At 36.7% G+C, this 24855-nt stretch overlaps 1 protein-coding gene across 1 annotated transcript in view; it reads left to right on the plus strand.

Annotated features, from left to right (window-relative positions):
* The window catches only part of stxbp5a (syntaxin binding protein 5a (tomosyn)), a 457988-nt gene that overhangs the window by 268968 nt on the left and 164165 nt on the right, over positions 1-24855 (plus strand). The window contains exons 6-7 of the mRNA XM_030128552.1: positions 13323-13386; positions 15939-16022. Coding sequence (XP_029984412.1) covers positions 13323-13386; positions 15939-16022 — 148 coding nt within the window. The remainder of the gene's footprint in view (positions 1-13322; positions 13387-15938; positions 16023-24855) is intronic.

Raw genomic sequence — 24855 nt, forward strand, 5'->3', positions numbered from 1 at the left:
ACAGACCCAAATATAAACCAGGACGATATCCACAAATCTGTGCACCTTCCATGGAAATTACTTCTCACTTCACTGTAGATTTACATCTGTTTGTTTAGTTGGACTACGTAGTTTACATAGTAGGAAAAAGTACTACTTTTGGAAGCTCGGCACGCTCTGAATGTTTTATATTGAGAAATAACCTTAAGATTTGGACTTTAAGGTCAACAGTATGTATTATTTTTTGCTTGTTAAAACATAACCGCCAGAAATACTCTGGTTAAAGACAGAACACAGCAGAGCCAGTTTGGTCATGTCCAAAGGTGTAAAAAAAAAAAAAAAAAAAAAAGTACCTCTAAAGCAAACCAATTTCTCACTTTATCTTTTCTGTGAAAGTCTAAAAATTGCCAGTTGCAGTCTGTATGGTCAAAATAGGATAATTCACTGTTAACTATCATTGAAATCAGGGGAGTTGAACTCATTCTAGTTACAAACATAATATAATAACCTATAAATACTGTATTTGTAATGTAAATACTTTTTTTGATTTTTATGCCTGTGCCTATCTTGGCTTTCAGCGTACTCCTTGTCTTAAAGCTTGTGACAGTCTCAGCTTGTACTACTTGGGAGTCATCACCTCATCTAGCATCCTCAAAGCCATCTACAGCGATACACAGACCCATATATAAGCCAGGACGATACCCACAAATCTGTGCACCTTCCATGGAAATTACTTCTCACTTCACTGTAGATTTACATCCGTTTGTTTAGTTGGATTACATAGTTTACATAGTAGGAAAAAGTACTACTTTTGGGAGCTCAGCACGCTCTGAATGTTTTATATTGAGAAATAACCATAACAGTATTTATTATTTTTGCTTGTTAACCCTTTATTGGGTAAGTGACTATTTTTGGTCATTTCCACAAGTATTAAATATGGGGCTAGTCCCGTGCCTCAGTAGTGACTTTTCCATTGGACGTATGCGCTAAACTTTATTGATATTTACTAAATGCTGAAAAAAAAACCAGAAGTGTGTGATGTCGTTTTTTCCATTAAATCACAAATGCGATGATTTGTTTATTTATTATCGTGAGATAACACGAGAAGTCATTCGATAAACATGTCGACGAACATAAATATGTTGATTTACAGATATATTTGTTATTATTATATATTTCCGCTCTGTCTTGTACTAAATTAAAAAATGATTGGGTTTCCTGGTGTGTCCACACATACCGCACCATGTTTCTTTTAAAACTCCTCTACTTCGCTTGTTGTAGCGTTCGTCAACATCCGTTTGTTTTTTTTATTCACGTGACAAAGGTCTTTCCATTGCAGTTTTGCATGATATACAAATTTTTCTACATGCAAAAAAACACCTCTTGCAAGTGCAAAACTTTTCATTGAAATACGAGAGTTTTGGTAAAATTGTCATTTTTCCATTAGGCAAATATTTATGCGCAAATTATATTGGCGCAATTTGAGGGACTATGGAAAATATGGAAAAGCAACTAGTGAGGTCAAGAAGCATGTTGTTTTTTGTAACATTATACAGTGATTTAGAGAGATTTTATAGACATTTTGAAGCTGTAAATAGTGAATATGAGTGATTTTTGTCAGTTTATGACCTTATAACAGTCGTTTTATTGCATGTGTTTACTTTTTAGCAAGTGCTGCTGGGATATTTTATAGCAGGAGGAGGGAGACAAACACACAAAGGTTGAAATTATGAATGTCAGAGTATTTCAGTGAGTGCTCTTTAAAGGGTTAAAGCTTGTGACAGTCTCAGCTTGCATTACTTGGGAGTCATCACCTCATCTAGTGTCCTCAAAGCCATCTACAGCGATACACAGACCCACATGTAAGCCAGGACGATATCCACAAATCTGTGCACCTTCCGTGGAAATTACTTCTCACTTCACTGTAGATTTACATCCATTTGTTTAGTTGGACTATGTAGTTTACACAGTAGAAAAAACTACTACTTTTGGGAGCTCGGCACGCTCTGAATGTTTTATATTGAGAAATAACCTTTAGATTTAGACTGTAAGGTCAATAGTATGTATTATTTTTGTTTGGGTAAGTGACTATTTTTGGTCATTTCCACAAACATTAAATATGGAGCTAATCCCATGCCTCAGTAGAGGCTTTTCTATCTGACATCTGTGCAAAACTTGACCAATATTAACTAAATGTCGAAAAAACAGAAGTGCATAATGTCGGGTTTTCCATTAAACCACAAATGCAATGATTTGAACTCCTCCACTTGGGGCAGGGTCTCTTTATATTCATTTTGCCAAAAACTGAGTGGATTTCTACAACCCGTTTCAGTTCCTTCGTAATTTCTTACGTCTATAACTAGTTACGACATTTGCGTGTATAAGATCAAGACTTCCGACGAACATTTCTCCGAGTACGACACAATTGTTTATCAGCAGCAGCGGTTGTTGTAAAAACTGAAAATATGTTAAAACTTTGAGCTGATTACCTAAAACGTTCAGTTATTGGTTGAACGGGACAGAGCAGCACAGCCAATAACCTGAAGGGGGCGGGGCTTGAGGTGGCTCATATGCATTTAAAGGACCAGCGCTCAAAACGACCTTTCTCATGTCATGAGTAAGAAATATTGTTGAAGATGGACCTGTGGAGTTGAATTTATAAAGAATTCAGACCCAAGTAGAGAATTTACAGTTTATGTAGACCACAGGGAAATATTTAAAAATGCATAATTCCATTTAAAAAAGCAAAATATCACTCCTTTAAGTGTAATTTTTACATTTTACAAGTTCATCCCACTGGCCAGATTGGACCCTGTGGCGGCCCAGTTTTGGCCCACGGACCGTATGTTTGACCCCCTCTGATGTAAGTCAGTGTACAAACATGACGGGGCGCCTTCAACAGCAGCTTTTACACCGACTGAATATGCATGAACATACACACAGTGCGCTGAGTTGACACGAGGTCACATATGGTATAGCCCTGTGATGCAGCCATGTTGCCGCAGAGACACTGTCATGGTGACTGACTCCGCTGGCTCAGAGGGTGTCACCCAGAGTGACACCAGATGTTCACGACTTCTGTTTCTGTCTCTCCGTCAGTGGGCTGCATGCTTGTGTGTAGCGAAGCTCTTTTATGTGCATGTTTTTACTCGCTGCTTTACTCTTTTAGTTTAAAAAAATCACACTTTTTTTTTTTTTTTTAAACTCAGATGACCATGTTTGTACCATGTGTATATTAAAATTCACAGAAAAATCTCACACTTCCGACTGCTCAGAACAACCCCTTAGCCATCTACATACCCCGAGACATCTGCTTTATGGTGTGTGTCCGCTCAGTTTACTGTACATGTACACACACACACAAACAAATGTACGGTAATGGTTTATGGAATCATTAGGTGTAAGCAGTGGTGTAGTGGTCCCTGGAGAAGTGGATATATACTCACTTTTTGCCTTTTTTTTGTAAGTAGTCCAGAAAAACACCCTTTTTTAGAAACAGTGACATGTCAGACTACTCTATTTACCCTCAGTAGTTGCACACTATTATGAAATCATCATGACTTGATCAGGAGCAGTGGTGTAGTCCAGGGTATACAGCGGGATATGGCGTATACCTACTTATTTTTCCGTCAGCATTGCCTATACCCACTTCTAAATCCCCCTGATGTGCACATTCAGTAATATCTGTTGCCAAATTGCCCATTTTTTCCCCTAGGATGGTGAAGCCATGACCCGCCCTCCTCTGCCTCTAATTGGTTAGTACTCGATGCCTTCACTGATTAGATTGGTTAACTTTAGGCATGAGGACTGATGAGCCAATCAGAGGCAGAGTAGGGCGGGTCATGCCGAGATAAATATTGCTAACTAGCGCCAGTCACCTCTGGAACCTGATTGGACACCTCCTCAGGTGCCAGTGCCACCCCAGTTGATTGACAGGTTGCTGCATGTCTCGTTGAAAGATGAGCGGTTATTGGAAATGCGAATGAGAAAAGCAGAATAAATGTATTTCAAGTGAGTGACACATATCGAGAGAACCTACTTTTATGGAATACAGAATTCTGAGGTCAGTTTTAAGGTGGTTTCAGGGTGTTTAAGGGTGTATTCACACCTGAAAAGTCCTTTGGTCCGCTTATTTGATTCGGATCAAACGCAGACTTTATTTTTTTCATTTGGGTCAGATCGCATTCGCATTGCACTTTTTGCTAGTGGACCAAAATGTGTGAACAGAAGCACGCATGTGACGAACTGTGCTGCCATTGGACAGAAAAGTTGGGGGCGGGGTGAACAAGAGACAGCCAGTGTTGATGAAAATAGACGTGGTGCTCCTACATACAGTTATCATTTTCGGAATATAAATTGTTTTTTTACAGACACAAATTTACGAAAATAATGTTAACACTCATGAAAAGCTCAGTCGGAGCCAGTTTCATAATACGGGCATCTGACCAAATGTCAATGGCACATTCAATGTCCTCATTACTCCACGTCTGTCTACAGCTCATAGCTGCTGCTATTAGCTCTGACCACACGTAAACCTCAGCTACTTCCAGCAGCTACGATGGCTCGTCAAGCACAAAAAGGCTCAAGATTCCTCGGTTTGGTTCGGTTCGAGGTCGGTTATATTCACACCAGAAGTGAACCAGCCCAGAGTCTGTTCAGAAGCAGAGCGAAGCGCTTGTTTGGTTCAAATCAGAGTTTGCATGTTTGTATTCACACCTAAAAAAAAGTCCAGATTTTCTGGGGGAACAAACTCTGGTCCGGACCAAACATGGTAGGTGTGAATACACCCTTAAACTACTGGTCATATGACTGCACATTTAGAGAAGAGATTTTGTTGCCAGTAGTTCAACTGTACAAGTAGGCTAACATTATGAAGGCTAATGTTATGAAAGGCTAATGTTATCCTATGTTTGCCTCATGTTGAATCCATTTCCATTCATACAGCTGCTTGTGTTTCCAGTAAAACCTACAAACTGCTCCTGATCAAGTCATGATCATTCTATAATAGTGAGTAAATACTACTGAGGGATTTTTGGGTAAACTAAATACAGTAGTCTGACATGTCACTGTTTCTAAAACAGGGCGTTTTTCTAGACTACTTAAAAAAAAAAAAGGCAAAAATTGAGAGTATACCCACTTCTCCAGGGACCCCTACACCACTGATCAGGAGCAGTTTGTATGTATTACTGGTCACACAAGCAGCTGCATGAATGTAAATGTATTCAACATGAGGCAAACATAGGATAATGTAGTCTTTAAAAACGTTAGCCTTTCATATTGTTAGCCTTTTATAACGTTAGCCTACTCACACAGTTTAACTTTTGGCGAAAACATCTCTTCTCTAAATGTGCAGTCATGTGACCAGTAGTTAAACAGGGACTCATTCTGAAACCACCTTAAAACTTACCTCAGAATTATGTGTTCCATGAAAGGAGGTTCTCTCGATATGTGTCGCTCATTTGAAATACATTTATTCTGCGTTTCTCGTTCGCAGTTCCAATAATCGCGCATCTTTCAACGAGACGTGCAGTGACCTGTCAATCAACTGGGGTGGCACTGGCACCTGAAGAGTCCATTCAGGTTCTAGGTGTAACCACCACTGGTTAGCTAGCTAGTTAGTTTTCCTCGGCATGACCCGCCCTAGTCTGCCTCTGATTGGCTCATCAGTCCTCACGCCTAAAGTTAACCAATCTAATCAGTGAAGGCAGCGAGTTCTAGCCAATTAGAGGCAGAGGAGGGCGGGTCATGGCTTCACCGTCCTTGGGGAAAATATGGGCAATTTAGCTCAGATACTACTGAATGGTGCACATCAGGGGGTTAGGTAGAAGTGGGTATAGGCAATGATAACGGAAAAATAAGTAGGTATACGTCATATACCCTGGACTACTGTACACCACTGAGTGTGAGATTTATCTGATACACAAAGACAAATATAGTGCAATAAAATATTATACCTAGATGTGCAGATCAATTTTTAGGCTTTGACGATGCACTGATCAAGCATTTAGTTTGACTCCAGTTGTCACGTGTGGGTGTGTTTACATTGAGAAAAAGGAACTATTTATGTTTTCCCTGTAAGAATAACAACATACTCATACTGAGACAAGCATACATGGTGATACATGCATGCGCTCATATTTGCACATGCCCAAATACGTCTGTCCCTGAAGCCCCAAAGTCATTATTAGCACAAGGGCAAAAATGTGCGGTTCCAGGGAGTGTGTTGAAGTGGTTAAGCAGCCGTCGTTTGTTTGTGTGTTTGCGACGGCGTATGGATGATTTTTTTGGGAAGCCTGTCTGCGCTCTGCCCATCCTGCCTCTGTTGCCATGGTGATTTCTTTATCTCAAAACCTGGACGTGCATTTGTGGACTTCAGTGAATATGTTCATGTCAGATTTATTTACTGTGTAACAACAGGTTTTAAACAAAACAGATTTGCTACAGCGTCTCACAGGGGAACGGAGAAAATGTTGCGCGTGAAATCCTAAAAATGAGAGGAAATGAGCCACGTGGGATGTGAGGCCGAAGGTTTTGTGTGCATAAGTTGCTTTTTGGTATTCAGCGGGAGTGTAATTGTTTGTTACGGGTGTAGGTTTTACAAACGGGGTTGGTGTTAAGATGTGTCTTAATTGTGCTGACATGGTGTGTGTGTGTGTGTGTGTGTGTGTGTGTGTACATGTGCATGCTGCTGTGGATGGCTGTTAGCTGAGAGACAGGCAATGAAGAGGGATTAGATAAATCAACAGCTCCAGCTGCAGCAGAGCTTAGGTAATAAGGCTCCAGCACTAACAGGCTAAATATAGAGACAACTGACTGACTGTCTGCCTGCCCACTAACTGCTACCTTCTAATACACACACACACACACACACACACACACACACACACACACACACACACACACACACACACATACATGCATTGCTGTGGATGATTCCTTTCCCTTTTTCTTGTAGCAGAATTGTACAGGATTGCACTGAACAAATGAAACACATTCATACCCGATTTGTAAGTTACATTGAAAAATATGTTTTTAAAATAAATGAGTATTATAAATGTTCTGTTTTTTTAACGTCATCTTAACCCTGTAAAGCCTGAACCATTAAATCATTGACAGAAAATTCCACTTCTTTGAAACTGGAGCTTTTATTGGTCCTTCTGAACAACCAAAACTTTTTTTTTTCAAATATCAATTTCCATGTATGATTTTTAGGCATTACTAATCAATTTTCAGTAATATTTTACTCGGGACATGTTCAATAGCACTTGCGTTACAACAATTTTTTTTGCAAATATCAGTTTCCTTGTATGAGTTTCAATTTTGTATCCTATTTGATACATCAGGTCTCGACGCTCAAATATTGTTATTAGCTTACCAGCTAACAGGCTGTAAACTATTGTCATCATGTGGTGTCTGTTGTCGTCCGTCGTCCGTTACAAAACTTTCAATCGTCTTCTTCTCCGAAACTACAATTCCGATTGACTTCAAACTTGGTGTACAGCTTCTTTATGATGATGCCAACAGAAGTTAGTGAAATTATTTGGATCGGATTCTGGATTTGGTGCCACTTTGAAAAATATCCCCATTATAAGAGATAGGAAGTGGATCGATGCAATAACTCAGTAAATATAAATGATATCCAGGGTAAATTTCTACAGTCCAGCCCTGATGGGAGATGACCAAAACATAATGTCCACATGCTGATCAGGATCTTCTTCTGGATCCGGGAACTTACGGAAAATTTAACATGGGCTCTTATGGGGAAAACATTTCAATCGTCTTTTTCTCCCAAACTCCAGTTCTGATTGACTTCAAACTTGGTATACAGCTTCTGTATGATGATGTCAGCACAAGGAATTGAAATTATTTTTATCCGGATCTGATTCTGGATTTGGTGCGACTTTGAAAAATTTTCTCATTATAACACATAGGAAGTGGATTGTTCCAATAAATCAGTATAAGTGATATGAAGTTGGAATTTGAATTTTTTACACATCTGATTGGAATATGACCAAAACATGGGCTATTTCTGTAATAGAATAAATACACAGAACTGGGTGATAATAAATGGCATCTGGACACATTTCCCAGAGCTTTTAATTTGGCTGCTAAACTACAGGGCCATCGGTCCTATTTTTTTTAGATTATTATTCTGAGAAAGAACAATCTGAATTCTGACTTTTTTTTCCTCATAATAATTTAAAATATATATATTGGACCTTTTTTTTGTTTGTTTGTTTGTTTTTTCCAGTGGCCCTAATCCTTTTCCGTAAGATATGAGAGGAAAAAAAATCATTAAAAAAAATAATTACTCATCATTTTTCTTTTAGTAAAAAATGAAAACACCATACAAGGGTTAATGTTTACAGAAATGATCAAAAATAAAAGGTTAAAAAACGACGTGCCAAAAGAATGCTTTGCTTTGCCTCCTTTTGCATTAGTTCCAAGCGGCTGCAGCTCCGTCTCCGTCCTCGTCAGGCGTCCTGCCCTTGCTCTCTGGCATCGGGGTTATGTTTCAGGCTCTAACAGTCACTTTCCTTCAGCCGCGACCTTCCCTAGCGTTCCCACATCGTCTCTTTAAGGCAGGCCAGGTTAGGTAAATTCTGCCGCCACGTGACACGGGTGGGGGGGGGGGGGGGGGAGTTTGACATAAGGCTGTCTGGAGGGTAAAGCCGAGACGGAGAGGGGAGGGGGGGGCTGGCAAGTATTTTTGTGCTGTCTTCTTCTTCACTGACATGCAAATGGACATACACACCAACACACACGTACGCATACACATACCCAATGGGGACTGCTTGGCCTGACAGAGCCATCCATCACAACCTTCACTGAGCTGAACAGCCTTTTAGAGCCTCCGACTGATTGGCAGCTCCGTCCTGCTCGGTGAAACTCTTCTGCAGGTTCAAAGACACTGGCGTCCCACCTCAACCCTCTTATATTCTCCGTACGTCATCGTGTGATGCCAGTCTAACCAGTGTCTTTGGTTTTATTTTGATGTTCGCACCATGATTTAACCCATAAAGACCCAAACAGACGCTGCGATTTAAAAGCATCTACTGATCGAAAATGGTTAACCCTTTCATGCACAGTGGTCACTCCAGTGGACAGTTCTTCTACAGCTGTTCTCTTGTATATTCATGGGTTTTGTTGTTTTACTTGCATATCAACCAACACAATTGACACTTATGCACCATCCCATAATACACTGCAATTCATACCGTTACTGTAACTTTGCTGTTCTTGATAAAACTGACCTGCAGCAACATATTTGAGTGTAAATCAATTGCTAATTGTTATTAGACGGTAATTAACAGAGTTTTTTTTTTGTTTTTTTTGTTTTTTAACAAAAAGTTGTTGTGTGTTGTTATTTTTTGCATATTATTTGAATGCGTAATAACAACTATTATAGTAGAGTTGTCCCTCACTATAACGCGGTTCACCTTTCATGGCTTCGCTGTTTCGCTGATTTTTTTTAGTGCAATTTTGCATTTTTTTTTTTTTACAGCGTATGAATGTGCATTGTGTTCTGCGTCCTGATTGGCCAAGGGACTGTAGACCATTGTCAATCAGTCTCCTCTGTGCCATGTCTCCTGTACAGTACAGAATGCGTTCTTCTGCCAAATTTACATAAATGTTCGATCGCTAGCAGCGTGACTCTGAAGTGCTGTATGTTCGCAAGTTTTCTCCCCGACAAAACCCATAATGTCGACGAAACGTTCTGCACCGACAAATGCACCTGCGGTCGCACCCAAAAGGCAGAAGAAGATGCTAACCATCGCACAAAAAGTTGGACTTCTCGACATGCTGAAGGTTTTGATCTTTGGTTTCATTCGATAATACCGTACCTTTTTTTTAAAAATCTACCAAGGTTTGAACTTTGAGAGTGTTTAAACAAGAGAGAAATGTGAGAAAATGTTAATGCCTGTCTGAGAAAAGTGTATAAAGTGTGTGGTGAGGGGTTTTACAGTGTTAAAAATGATATGATAATTGTAAAAAATAAAGCTGACTACTTCGCGGATTTCGCCTATTGCGGGTTATTTTTAGAACGTAACCCCCGCGATAAACGAGGGATCACTGTATGGTAAAATGTGAGAAAACATCAGATTAGCAGCATTACAAAAATTATTTCGTAGTTTTCACACAGTATGACAATAAATTCATGTTTCTTTGCTTCAAAAATTAAACACATGGTGTCCAGCTGAATGGACATTTTTTGTAACTTCATGAAAAATAGGTTCATAAAAAAAAAAAAAAAAAAAAAATTTCAATCATGTTTTTTTTATGCCTGAAGCAGAACAAAAACACTCAGGAGAAAAATCTTGATTAAGGTTCTCATAATTCATGCATGAAAGGGTTAATAATGTCTGAACCACTAAACATATTAATACGTGTAAATAATTGATGTAAAATGCAGTTTGTCGTCTTTTCACGGTCATCAGATATGACCCATTTGGACCTTCAGAGGCTCTGTAGTTACCATGGAAACACAGTCATCTTCTATAACATTGATTCACCAGTAAAACCCATGGAGTTGGATCAATGACAGTGGATGGACACATTTGGTTTATGTTCAGTTATTGATATAATTTGATAAAAAAAAGTCGCGTTTTCTCTGTTTTTGATAGAATTACCCTCAACTTTAATCTGAGTTTTAATTAATAAACCATGAACTGATCTAAAATGCTTAATAACTTCTGAACCACTAAACATCATAATACATGTAAATAATTGGTGTAAAATGTAGTTTGTCGTCTTTTCACGGTCATCAGATATGACCCATTTGGACGTTCAGAGGCTCCGTAGTTACCATGGAAACACCATCATCTTCTACAACATTGATTCACCAGTAAAACCCATGGAGTTGGCTCAATGACAGTTGTTGGATATGCTTGTTTTTACGTTCAGTTAATAATAGATTTTACTGTAAAAGTCACTTCTTCTTAAGTGTTCTCTGTATTCGACATAATAACCCTCAATTATAATATCAAAATGATGATTAAAGTACAGAACACCGAAAATATTGTTGTTTAATGCTTGTTGTTGATGTATTTCCCTTCATTGTCCTGAAATATTGAAGTAAATTGCAATTTCTACTTTATTTTAAGCCATAAAAACCCAAACAGCCACTGGCGACCAAAATCATCAGTTCATGTAAATAATTAAGGTCAGATTCAGTTTGTCGTCTTTTCACGGTCATCAGATATGACCCATTTGGACGTTCAGAGGCTCCGTAGTTACCGTGGAAACACCGTCATCTACAACATTGATTCACCAGTAAAACCCATGGAGTTGGGTTAAGGACAGTGGATGGAGACACTTGTTTTGACATTGAGTTAATGATAGATTTTGCTAAAAAAGTCACTTTTTATTCAGTTTTTCTGTTTTGATAGAATAATCATCAGCAACTTTAATCTGAGCTTTTATGAACATCTACATGATCAGTAAATGAAATATAGGAAAATACATGGTTAATACTGCAAAAATTCAAAATGAAGAGGATAATATTATAATAAAAAGTGATAAATCACTGAAGAAAGGTTAAATATAGAAAAAATAATAATCTGGGAACTGCCACAAAAGTACACCCAAGTCTTTATGGGTCAAAATGTTGACATAATTGGTGTAAAATACAGTTTGTCGTCTTTTTATGGTCATCAGATATGATCCATTTGGACGTTCAGAGGCTCCGTAGTTACCATGGAAACACCGTCATCTTCTACAACATTGATTCACCAGTAAAACCCATGGAGCTGGATCAATGACAGTGGATGGAGACATTTGGTTTATGTTGAATTAATGACAGATTTTGATCAAAAAGTCATGTTTTCTGTTTTTGATACAATGACCTTCAACTTTAATCTGAGCTTTAATGAACATCTACATGATCAGTGAATTAAATATGAAAAATACATGATTTACACTAAAAAAAAAAGAGCAAAATACAGGGGATAATATGTAATAACAAATGGGGATAAAACATAAATATAGAGAAAAAAAAATATATTTTAAAATCACATCTTGAACAATATTAATTCACCAGTAAAACCCATGGAATTGGATCACTGACAATGAATGGAGACATTTGTTTTTATGTTCAGTTAATGACAGATTTTGCTCAAATTGTCACTTTTTCTTTAGTTTTCTCTGTTTCCGATATAGTAACCTTCAACTTTAATCTGAGCTTTTATGAACATCCACATGATTAAAGAATTAAATATAGGAAAATACATGATTTTCAACAAAATGAAAAATCCATAGGATATTGTGATAAGAAATGGTGATAAAACATAAATGTAGAGGAAAAAAAATTTTCTCTGTTTTTGATAGAATTACCTTCAACTTTAATCTGAGTTATAGTTAATAAACCATCTACTGATCTAAAATGCGTAATAACGTCTGAACCACTAAACATAATAATACGTGTAAGTAATTGGTGTAAAAGGCAGTTTGTCGTCTTTTCACGGTCATCAGATATGACCTATTTGGACGTTCAGAGGCTCCATAGTTACCGTGGCAACACTGTCATCTTCTACAACACTGATTCACCAGTACATTCGCGGAAAAATTTTTAGACCATCAAAAGTCATCAAAAACAATGGTTATGCAATCCAGTACTAACTCCTGTGTGTATGATGTGACTAAAACAGACAGAAAAGAACACATGGAATGAATAAAAGCACTGTTTTTGTCAGTACAATGCCATAGATACTGATGTAAGAACTGAAATGATTTTGGTTATTATCAAGAAAACCATGGAAAATGGATAGATATCAGCTCTGAAATCAAACTACTATGAGCTATTATTGTTATTATCATTATATTTGTCCAAACAAATGTACCTTTAGTTGTACCAGGCATTAAAATGAACAAGAAATTGAAGAAAACAAGGGGTGGTCTAATAATATTTTCTGTGACTGTATCAAAAAAAAGATGTATTTCTCTTATTGTGGTTAAATTACGGAATGAGGTAGTCTAATATTTTTTTCCACGACTGTAAAACCCATAGAGTTTGATAAATAACGGCAGATTGAGGCACTTTTTTCTCCAGTTTTCTCTGTTTCTGATATAAGAACCTTCAACTTTACTCTGAGCTTTTATTAACATTTACATGATCAGCAAATTGCATATAAGAAAATACATGATTTTCAATGACAAAATGCAAAAAACTGATGACAATATCATAATAAATGGTGATACAACACTTAAGAAAAATTAAATAAGAGAGAAAAAAAAAAAATTGGAACTGCCACCAATGCAACACTGGGTCTTTATGGGTTACAAAAGAAAGAAAAAATGTAATTAATAAAATAAACATTTTCCTTGTCTTGTGTTGTTTCTCTCAGGTCCTCCAAGGCGCACCCAGGACCAGTTGTCCACATAAGTGACAACCCAATGGACGAGGGAAAGGTAAATATTTCTGTCCTTAAACAGACCTACAGTCACACAAACACACACAAAAACATACAACGCTAATGTTAAGTAATTGTGTGGTAGTACTAAATGCTTTTAATGCAGTTTTCCCATACACACATTTTTTTTTTTCCTATTTGGCGTGCTATATATACGTGAGTACTCTCTAATAATATTAATAATTAGGGATGTCCGATATTGACATAAAAATGTAATATCGGTGAATATCGTTATCGTTTTTTTTGCCTATCATTAAAACTGATAAAATAATGCCTTGATTTTGCCGGCATTTACCGACACGTAAACGAAGCATTGTTTGTAGCTGAAAGAAATGTGCAGTTTTCAAAACTGTACAGTAGAGTTGCCACACTGTAATAGACTCATGGAGGGAGGGCGAGAAAATAAATAAATATGGCATTTTTTTCACAATTTAAGTTGAAGTATGTATTCTTTGCACAGACAGTGTTTACATTTTGAAAGCCTTGTTGCATTTGAGAATGCATCCAATGGGACATCACAATAAAATTAGGCATGATGTGTTAATTCCATGACAGGAGATATGTGATGTTACCGAAAATTAGTTTAATATCCCACATATATCGGCAGTGGTATCGGTAGATATCGGAATCAGAAATTAAGCGTTGGACAATATCGGCATATCGGTTTTTGGCAAAAAAGCCAATATCGGACATCCCTATTAATAATATTACATGTTCATATCGTGCTTGGAGGATGTAATTGTGAATAAGCAGGTTTGTCGACTATTAGGCTAATTTTTGTTTGTTTCTTTCTTTGCTTTTATTATTTTCTTTTTTTCTTTATTTTTTCTTATTTTTTCTTTTTCTTTTTTTTATTTTACCTTTGTACTTTTTTTTTTTTTTTTTTTTACTATTTTTATTACTATCATCAAGTACAGGGTGACACAAAAAAACGGGAACTTTTTAACAATCCAATAAAACCAAGAGTGATGGAAGAAAAATATTTTATTCATAGTAATTGAAACCTTAAAACATGCCATTTAAGAAACAATGATGGAATTTTCTTTTTTTAAAAATGACTTCCTGTAGATGGCGTCCTCCTGTACGAATGCATTCTTGAAATCTGCTGTTGAGATTCCTCATTGACCGCTGCAACATCTCAGCTGGGATACTGTGAATTTCATCCTGAATTCTCTGTTTTAACTCATCCAGAGTTCTTGGTCGAGTCGTGTACACTTTACTCTTGAGATAGCCCCACAAGAAAAAATCACAAACGGACAAATCTGGCGATCTAGGGGGCCAGGGAACGTTACCAAGTCTTGAGATCACATGGTTACCGAACAATTCTCGCACAGCCGCCAATGGTTACTAAAATGGGGGTGTGTTTACTTGCTCAAGGTCACTGTCTCGCAGTGCTGCCACTTGCTCATGTCTGCCAATACACACTTCAAAAATTCCCGTTTTTTTAGGTCACCCTGTACATCATGTAGGACCAGGGGTGGGAAGAATGGGACATTTTTAACCCAGAGCTAGAGTAAAATTTTTTATTTTTTTTTTGCATTTATCTGAGGTCATCATTAGGTACATCTTGAAGGGAAACATGTCTAAATTTCTTCTTTATTTTGGGGTCTAAAAAGCTGACAAAGTGCCACCTAGGTAGCTTTTCAGGTCCCAATTTGGGTCCTATTTTTGGCCCCAATATTTGATTAAAAATTCCTTAATTCTGGGATGGCTCAGAGCTTGAGTATAATTTTTTTTTTCATCTATCTGAGGTCATCATTAGGTACGTCCTTGGGGGGAAATATGTCTAAACTTCTTCTTTATTATTGGGTCTAAAAAGCTGACAAAGTGCCACCTAGGTACCTTTTCATGTCCCAATTTGGGTCCTATTTTTGGCCACAATATTTGATTAAAAATTCATTAATTCTGGGATGGCTTAGAGCAAGAGTATACTTTTTTTGTATTTATCTGAGGTCATCATTAGGTACATCTTGAAGGGAAACATGTCTAAATTTCTTCTTTATTTTGGGGTCTAAAAAGCTGACAAAGTGCCACCTAGGTAGCTTTTCAGGTCCCAATTTGGGTCCTATTTTTGGCCCCAATATTTGATTAAAAATTCATTAATTCTGGGATGGCTTAGAGCAAGAGTATACTTTTTTTGTATTTATCTGAGGTCATCATTAGGTACATCATTAGGTACATCCTGGGGGGAAATATGTCTACATTTGTCTTTTATTATTGGGTCTAAAAAGCCAATTTAATCCCAAAATGAACCCAGTTTTATAGAAGCACCCAAATAACACCATAATCCCAGCGGCGTTACACTAAAGGTATTCTCAAAAAAAAAAAAAAAAAAAAAATCATTTTATGTTAGCATCCCTGGTGAACCGGGGTGTCCAGATCTGTGCCTGAGCCGCTGTCGTCTCCTCAGACCTGACTTCCTTTCACGCTGGGCATGAATGTCAAATATATTACTTCTTTTTTTTTCCACACATCATGGGGTCTATTCTATCTCCTCACTGTCATCTTTCCCACCTATCTCACTGACTGCCTGTCGCTCTTCCTCTCCAGCTTATAATTGGATTTGAGTCGGGGATCGTGGTCCTGTGGGATCTGAAATCAAAGAAGGCTGACTATCGCTACACTTACGATGAGGTAGGCAAATCTCTCCCTATTTCCTTTCTTCTCTAACAGCTTTCAGTCATTCTTCCCACTTCTGATCTACAGAGTATCTTTTAATGCAGAGGCTGGGAATTAAATCACATATTCATGAACACAAGTGTATACAGTGAAGGATGTGTGGATGTTCCGGAGTTTATTCACACAGAGCAAACCTCGACTTTTTCAGCGGTTTATTACATCTTTTAAGGCTTGTGTGTATATGTGTGTGTGTGTGTGTGTGTGTGTGTGTGTGTGTGTGTGTGTATCACGCATATGCAGACACACACCTCGGCGTGTTAGTCTCCTCTCATCTGCATTTTAAAACTGATGATGGCACGAAAAGAGGCTGCTGACTAGGAGGGAATGGGACTTTCTACTTCCTGTTTCATCTCATAGAATGTGACAGGTCTGTCTTCCTCGAAAACAGCTCTATTATGTTGTTTAACAAAGATGAAGCCGACGTTTGTTTTGCTCAGGGAGACTTTTACAGCCAACTCTTAACTGGATTTTTTTTATTTTATTTTTTATTTTTTTGCTATCTAGCCAAAAAGGACATTGAGGCTAATCATAGTAATTCCTAAAATTTCGGTTTCTTGTTCGGAAAAGAGTAAATAAACACAATATTAGTCACTGTAGGCGATGTTTTTTTGTTATTCTAAGTCGGTATAAAAGAGCAGGGCTTGAAATGTTGAGCGCAGATTGTCTTTGCATATTAGAGTTGTTGCAAAGGGCAGCTTCATTTTGTTAAAGGTCCAGATGTTTAAAGCATTGAGTCATGAGGTTTTATTGGCTCCCACAGAGGCTGTAGTGTGTGTCCATAAATAAAAGATGACAAACCAATAAAAATCGAGATGCAGCTTCTCAGATCCCCCCCTAGACTTGGCATGTGTCAATGATGGACTGCATCTTGATAATTTACGGTTGTATACAGATCCCCCAGTGCAGGAGTGTCAAAGTCATTTTAGCTCAAAGGCCACATAAGCCCCAATGTGATCTCAAGTGGGCCGGACCAGGAAAATAGAAAGAAAATTTTAATAAAATTTCATTATGCTAAAGACTAACCTTCTCCCTTCGATTACAAATGAACAAATTTTCAAATCTATGGTCAAAGTGGATATTTTTTGTTTACACTTACCAAACACAATCTGTTGGAACCCTAAATGTACAAGAAATGACAATATAATGACAATGTATCTGGAATTGTGTTGTTTTTTGTGTAATTCAACTACTTAAGTCTACTTTTCATATTTTATTTATTTATTTATTTTTCTTTTTTTCTTTAGAGAGAGAAGGTCAAAGTCTCTTGGTCTTTCGTATGTGTTTTCTTTCTGTAACAATGGATCCATTGTTCACTGTTCAATTGTTTTGTTTATTAACAAAAAAAGAAAAAGAAAAACTGAAATGTTGAGAATGGAAAGACTGGTCATTGGTCATATACTTGTTACATGACCACAATGTAATTTAAATGTATGTTGAACTTTTCTTAATATTTCTAAATAAAAATCTGGAAAAAAAAAAAAAAAAATCATAATGCTAGCATCTGCAACCACTGAATGTCCAGGTGGGTGATGTCAAAAATTATTAGACCATCAAAAGTCATTAAAAACAATGATTATGCAATCCAGTACTAACTCCTGTGTGTATCATGTGACTAACACAAACAGAAAAGAAAACATGGAATGCCTAAAAGCACTGTTTTTGTCAGTGCAACGCCATAGATATTGATGGAAGAACTTTGGTTATTATCAAGAAAACCATGGCTGGAATGAATCTAAAGATAGCTTTGCAACACCAGGAGGGTTCAAATTCAAACTTTATGAACTATTAGGGTCCAAATACACAGATAAATGAACCAAAGACTAAAAAAAAGTGGGTTTAGCAAAATATGACCCCTTTAAGTGATTTTGGTTATTATCAAAAAAACATGGAAAATGGCTCAACTCTGCAATTAAATTAAAAAGCACTGTTTTTGTCAGTAATATGCCATAGATATTGATGGAAGAACTGAAGTGATTTCGGTTATAATCAACAAAACCATGGAAAATGTCTAGATATCAGCTCTGAAATGAAACTCTTCACACCGCGTCCCACCTCAACCCTCTTATATTCTCCATACGTCATTGTGTGATACCAGTCAACCCAGTTTCTTTGGTCTCATTTTGATGTTTACACCGTTATGTAACCCATACAGACCCAAACAGCCAATGGCATTTAAAACCATCTACTGATTTAAAATGCTTAATAACTTCTGAACCACTAAGCCTAATAATACAAGTAAATAATTGGTGTAAAATGCAGTTTGTTGTCTTTTCATGGTCATCAGATATGACCCATCTGTTGTTACCGTGGAAACACCATCATCTTCTACAACATTGATTCACCAGTAAAACCCATGGAGTTGGATCAATGACAGTGGATGGACACACTTGTTTTATGTTCAGTTAAGGCTAGATTTTGATCAAAAAGTCACGTTTTCTCTGTTTTTAATGTAATTACCTTCAACTTTATTCTGATTTGTAATTAAAACCCCATCCACCGATTTAAAATGTTTAATAACTTCTGAACCACTAAACCTATTTATACATGTAAATAATTGGTGTAAAATGTAATTTGTTGTCTTTTCATGGTCGTCAGATATGACCCATTTGGACGTTCAGAGGCTCAACACCGTCATCTTCTACAACGCTGATTGACAAGGACCGTAGCGGAAAAATTATTAGACCATCAAAAGTCATCAAAAACACAGGTTATGCAATCCAGTACTAACTCCTGTGTGTATCATGTGACTAAAACAGACAGAAAAGAAAACATGGAATGAATAAAAGCACTGTTTTTGTCAGTACAATGCCATAGATATTGATGGAAGAACTGAAGTGATTTGGGTTATTATCAAGAATTCCATGGAAAATGGATAGATATCAGCTCTGAAATTAAACTCTTATGAGCTTTTTTGTTGTTATCATTATATTTGTCCAAACAAATGTACCTTTAGTTGTACCAGGCATTAAAATGAACAAGAAATTGAAGAAAACAAGGAGTGATCTAATAATTTTTTCTGCGGCTGTGCATCCATGTGGACAATGTACAGCCTTCTGCTGTCTTCACCCATTGGCAAAACACCAACAGGAAACAGAACTTTTATCTTCTATCACATTTTTTTAGTTCTCACGGTCTTGCTGTCTTTTGTTTTCATTTGAGCAATCAACCCTATAACACCAAACGTATCATATTTGATACATGAGTTCTGAAGCCCTCTACATGATCAGTGTGGGTTTTTTTTCTCTTGAAAAACCTGATGTATACAATTAGATACATGTAATACACTGATAATCCACCAGGGGGAGGAGTTCATTCACCAGAGGCCTTTCCAGTGACACTACAAGACTGTCATTAATGAGGAAGGAGGCAGAACTTTGTCAATTTTGAAAAGGAATTACCAATTTGTTAGACATTATTTGTAGTCGTAGTAGTAGTAGTAGCAGCAGTAGTAAGTAACTAAGTAAAGCTTTATTTATATAGCAATTTTTAAAACAACATGTTACAAAGTGCTTCACATAAAGGGGAGATAAATCAAATCAAATCAAAACAAATTTTAGTAGTAGTAAGTAGTAGTAGTAGTAGTAGTAGTACTTTATTTTACCAGGTAAAATCTTTTGAGAACAGCTTCTTATTTACAATGATGACCTGGCAAGAGGCCCCAACAGACAAAAACAGTGACAAAACAGAACAAAAGAAAAATGGACAAAAGAAAACAGTACAGATGAACTCAAGACTCGCAACCAATGGTGAAGTGACTATGAGGTTAGAAACAACAAAAATAACTACTGGAGTGTATGGGAAAAGAGTAGACAGGGACAGTCAACACGTGCAACAGTCAACTCGGGAATTATGTAGTTTCTGTTTAAATGTACGGAGTGATGGGAGAGCTGAAAGTTGAAGGGAATTTTATGTTATATTATGTTTTTGTTTGTTTAAAAATAATAATATTTGAGCATTGAGACCCTATGTATCAATTATGATACAAAATTGAAACTCATACATGGAAAATGATATTTGAAAAAAAAAAAAAAAAAAGGGGGGTTGTTCAGAAGGACCAATAAAGGCTCCAGTTTCAAAGAAGTGGAATTTTCCGTCAATGATTTAATGGTTCAGGCTTTACAGGGTTAAGATGACACTGAAAAACAACATTTATAATGCTTATATTTCTTTTAAAAACATATTTTTCAATGTAACTCTATAAACCGGGTATGAATGCATTTCATTTGTTCAGTGCAATCCAGCAATTCAAAAATAATAATATTTGAGCACTGAGACCTGATGTATCAAATATGATACAAAATTGAAACTCACACATGGAAATTTATATTTTTTTTTAAAAATTGGGGAGTTGTTCAGAAGGACCAATAAAGGCTCCGGTTTCAGTGAAGTGGGATTTTCTGTCAATGATTTAATGGTTCAGGCTTTACAGGGTTATGATAACAGTGACAAACAGAACATTTATAATGCTCATATTTCTTTTAAAAATATATTTTTCAATGTTACTCTACAAACCAGGTATGAACGTGTTTCATTTTGTCAGCGCAATCCTGCAATTCAGTTCAATTCAAAAATAATATCTGAGCACTGAGACCTGATGTATCAAATATGATACAAATTGAAACTCACACATGGAAATTTATATTTAAAAAAAAATTGGGGGGTTGTTCAGAAGGACCAATAAAGGCTCCGGTTTCAAAGAAGTGGGATTTTCTGTCAATGATTTAATGGTTCAGGCTTTACAGGGTTAATTTATGGGCGACAAGTGTGTTGTAACGCAAGCGCTATTGAACATGTTTGAGTAAAATACTACTGACAATTGATTAGTAATGCCTGACACTACTGCGTTACAGCAAAAAACAATCCATTAGTGTAATGCATTACTTTTGTAACTCATTACTCCCAACAGTGCTTGTAGCTTATTGGTGTTTTGCATGTTCAACACACTTACCGCCGTTCAATCTATTCATACTCTCACAATACATGGTTTTACAGTCTTACCGGCAATCTCCTGACCTCAAGGAGAGCCCATTCATAAAAGCTGGAAGGGTTTAGCCGACTGAGTAGCCGGGGGCGCACATTAACACATGTGCACACGCCTACACACAACATGTAAGTGGCTGTGCTGCTGCAGTGTCCGCGGTACTTAGACTCCGAGCCACGCGGCTTGTTTAAGATAATGAGATTATCGTAACGCTCAAGCTGATGCTCACCTCATTGGTCGTGTCGTAGCGCTGGAAGCACGCTGAGATAACAAGAGTCACTCAGGACTACATCGACACGAGAAAGAGGGTGGATTTTGTGTGTTTAGTATGTAGGACCATCTCTCTGGCTTCTTTTCTCCCGTTCTCAGATAAGCTAATATCCTCCCCCTGCACCTAGGGCATTACAGACTCTAGTACTGAATCCCCCAAGGGAGCTCATCTCTTGTCTCCAAACCCCTACAGTTACACCTCTCCAGGGACTAGGGTGGGCTGAGTGGGCGAGGGTTGGAAGAAAGGGTTGTGTGTGTGTGTGTGTGTGTGGGGGGGGGTTTACTACTGCATCTCATTTCGCTCACTGTGATTTACACTGACGAAGTATAAAAAGCCTGTAATACACATCTGATCTTTCTTCTCTTCAGGGTTCTTCCTCCAGCTTAAACATCCAAATGGTTTTCTGACTCAGATGTGTTTTACATTTATTTTCGCCTCAGACCAGCTTTCAGCGGGAGGGAAGACAATCCCCTGTGTTTAACTGCGTAGCATCACTAGTACAAGTCTGCACTATACTTTAAAGTTGGGGGGGGGGGGGGAAGAACATATTCGATAAGCTCTTGAGATACTTTTTTCTCTACGCAGTACACTTAGAAGTCGATAATTTGTCTTATTACCTTAACAGTATCCGACAATGCTTTTAATTCCTTCACATAACAGTTGAAATTCTTCGCTTAGTGAAGCCAATGCATTTATATTTAATGTGTTTTTTGCTCTTTTAATGAAAATCGCTGTGTAATTTTCTGTACCCTCTTATAGAACATAAGATTACTGTAGCTCTTGCACTTTATGTGATTCATTTAACTGTGCTGATTGTGAAATCTGAACACATTAACTCTACAAGTTCTCTTTTTAACCCTTTATTAGGCCCGTGACTATTTTTGGTAATTTCCACATACATTACAATGTATGTACAATGTAATATTACATGCATCATATTTATCTTGTCTTCTTCAGAGAACCAATAGCCCTTATACCATTATACCAGTGGTTCCCAACCTTTTGTGGCTTGTGACCCCATTTTAACAACCCAAATTTCTGGCGACCCCAGACATTCAAAACAGAGACTTTTTTTTTTTGTTGATAAAATTAATTTGTTTTTGATCATGTAATAGTTTGCTATACTATGTTGCAAATAAACGTTAATTTTAGATGACATTTAGTTAATATAATGTATATTATTATGGATGGAGGCAGTAAATCCAGTTGTAGATTACTGCACAAAGTGAGAATTTGATTTTCCTTGGTCAGGATATGTACAGTCAGTCCAGCTTGGATTTACAAGGCTGACAATTAATACTGAACAAACAAGAGCTCAAACTATGAATTATGAAAGAGCTGCAGCATCTGAAACCGACCACAATGAACATTTGACAGATAAACAGAACCACAGTGCTTCAGTTTCAGCTTCACACTTCATCATGTCTTTTATGGATTGTGATCATCCCTCTCAACTCCCCATATATTTTTTATTAGTAAGATTTTCTTAATTTTTATCAATTACTAGAAATTTCAGGCGACCCCACTTGGGGTCCTGACCTCAAGGTTAAAAACACTGCCTTATACTCTACGGACATGTGATATTTATCATCTGAATGTTCCCAGGGTTTTAACTGAAATGGGGAAGCAAGTCTTCAGTTTGGCCCCCTCCCTCTGCCAGGAATACTCTTCAATCAGAACTAAAAATACTAGAACTCATCTCAGGGGCGGCACTAAATGTTGTGGACCCCATGAAAGCATAAACGTTGGGGACCCTTTACAAACTTACTATCTTCTCAGTCTGTCAGACCGGGGAGGGTTTGTACATCAGATCTTACATGAAAGTTTCACACCTTCTAACCTGCTCTATTGCCCCCCCCCCCCCCCCCCCCAAATGCTGGGCCCCATGAATTTGTCATGTTTTTTAAACATTTTTGAAAAATTTCACAAAAGATTCAAAATTTTTGTTAGGTCCTCCAATAACACACTGTGGTTGAATTTTTTTAAAATTTTTTTTCCCCTAATCTTTATTTTGAACATGTAGAAAGTGAAATCAAAACAAAACCAACCAACAAAATATCAGTAATGATACATAAAAGGTAAATAAGTAAACAAAACAGAAGAGAGAAAAAATAATTAAATTAAAATAAATCAAATTAAACATGCTCGAAAAGGAGTAGGAAGAAGTAAAAACATATATACTCCTACCCCCAATCTCTAATTTTGATTACTTCTATGAGTGCTCAATAAAGGGTTAAATCTTTATTTCATATGCCTCATTAACCTCTGCTAACTCTTGACTAATATTTCGTGGAATCCAATAAGAAACTATGAAATCTCCATTTTTATAGCATAACAAAAGACAAAAGAGAACAGAGAAAAACAAAATTAAAAGAGAAAAGAGAAAGAGAAAAGAGAAAAACTAAATTAAAATAAATTAAATCAAACATACTCGAAAAATAGAATGAAGAAGTAAAAACGTATATAATTCTGACTATTATTTTGTGGAATCCAATAAGAAACTATGAAATCTCCATGTTTATAGCATCACAAAAGAGAAAGAGAAAAGAGAAAAACAAAATTAAGAGAAAGAGAAAAACAAAATTAAGAGAAAGAGAAAAGAGAAAAACAAAATTAAAAGAGAGAAAAGAGAAAAACAAAATTAACAGAGAAAAGAGAAAGAGAAAAAGAGAAAAACAAAATTAAGAGAAAAGAGAAAGAGAAAAACAAAATTAAGAGAAAAGAGAAAAACAAATTTAAAAGAGAAAAGAGAAAAACAAAATTAAAAGAGAAAGAGAAAAGAGAAAAACAAAACTAAAAGAAAGAGAAAAACAAATTAAAAGAGAAAAGAGAAACAAAATTAAGAGAAAGAGAAAAACAAGTTAAAAGAGAAAAACAAAATTAAAAGAGAAAGAGAAAAACAAAATTAAAAGAAAGAGAAAAACAAATTAAAAGAGAAAAGAGAAACAAAATTAAGAGAAAGAGAAAAACAAGTTAAAAGAGAAAAACAAAATTAAAAGAGAAAGAGAAAGAGAAAAACAAAATTAAAATAAATTACATCAAACATGCTTGAAAAGTCGAATGAAGAAATCAAAACGTATATACTCCTACCCCCAATCTCTAATTTTGACTATTTTTTATCAGTGTCCTATAAAGGCTTAAATCTTTATTTCATATTCCTCATTAACCTCTGCTAACTCTATTATTTTGTGGAATCCAATCAGAAACTATGAAATCTCCATTTTTCCAGCTTTTGCACACGGGTTTTGCAGGGTGGAAAAACTTTCCACTGCTATCAAATCCATTGCCATCCTTCCTCTTCCTGCTGTGCACTCCTTTTTCCTGCTGTGTGCTTTCATTCAATACTATTTGCCTCTGAGCTTGCTGCGCGGTATCAAAGTTGTCGACTGAATTGAACAAGGAAGCTTTTTCTTGTCTTTGCTTTAACAGCGGCGTAAGCCAGGAAACCACGCAAGCGATATGGATTCAGACTTGGGAATAAGTGTGTCTGAAAGCATATTTTAGGTGTGATGGGAATTTGTGGATTGTTAAACAAG

This window comes from Sphaeramia orbicularis, chromosome 24, assembly GCF_902148855.1.
Source record: "Sphaeramia orbicularis chromosome 24, fSphaOr1.1, whole genome shotgun sequence".
NCBI classification, from domain to species: domain Eukaryota; kingdom Metazoa; phylum Chordata; class Actinopteri; order Kurtiformes; family Apogonidae; genus Sphaeramia; species Sphaeramia orbicularis.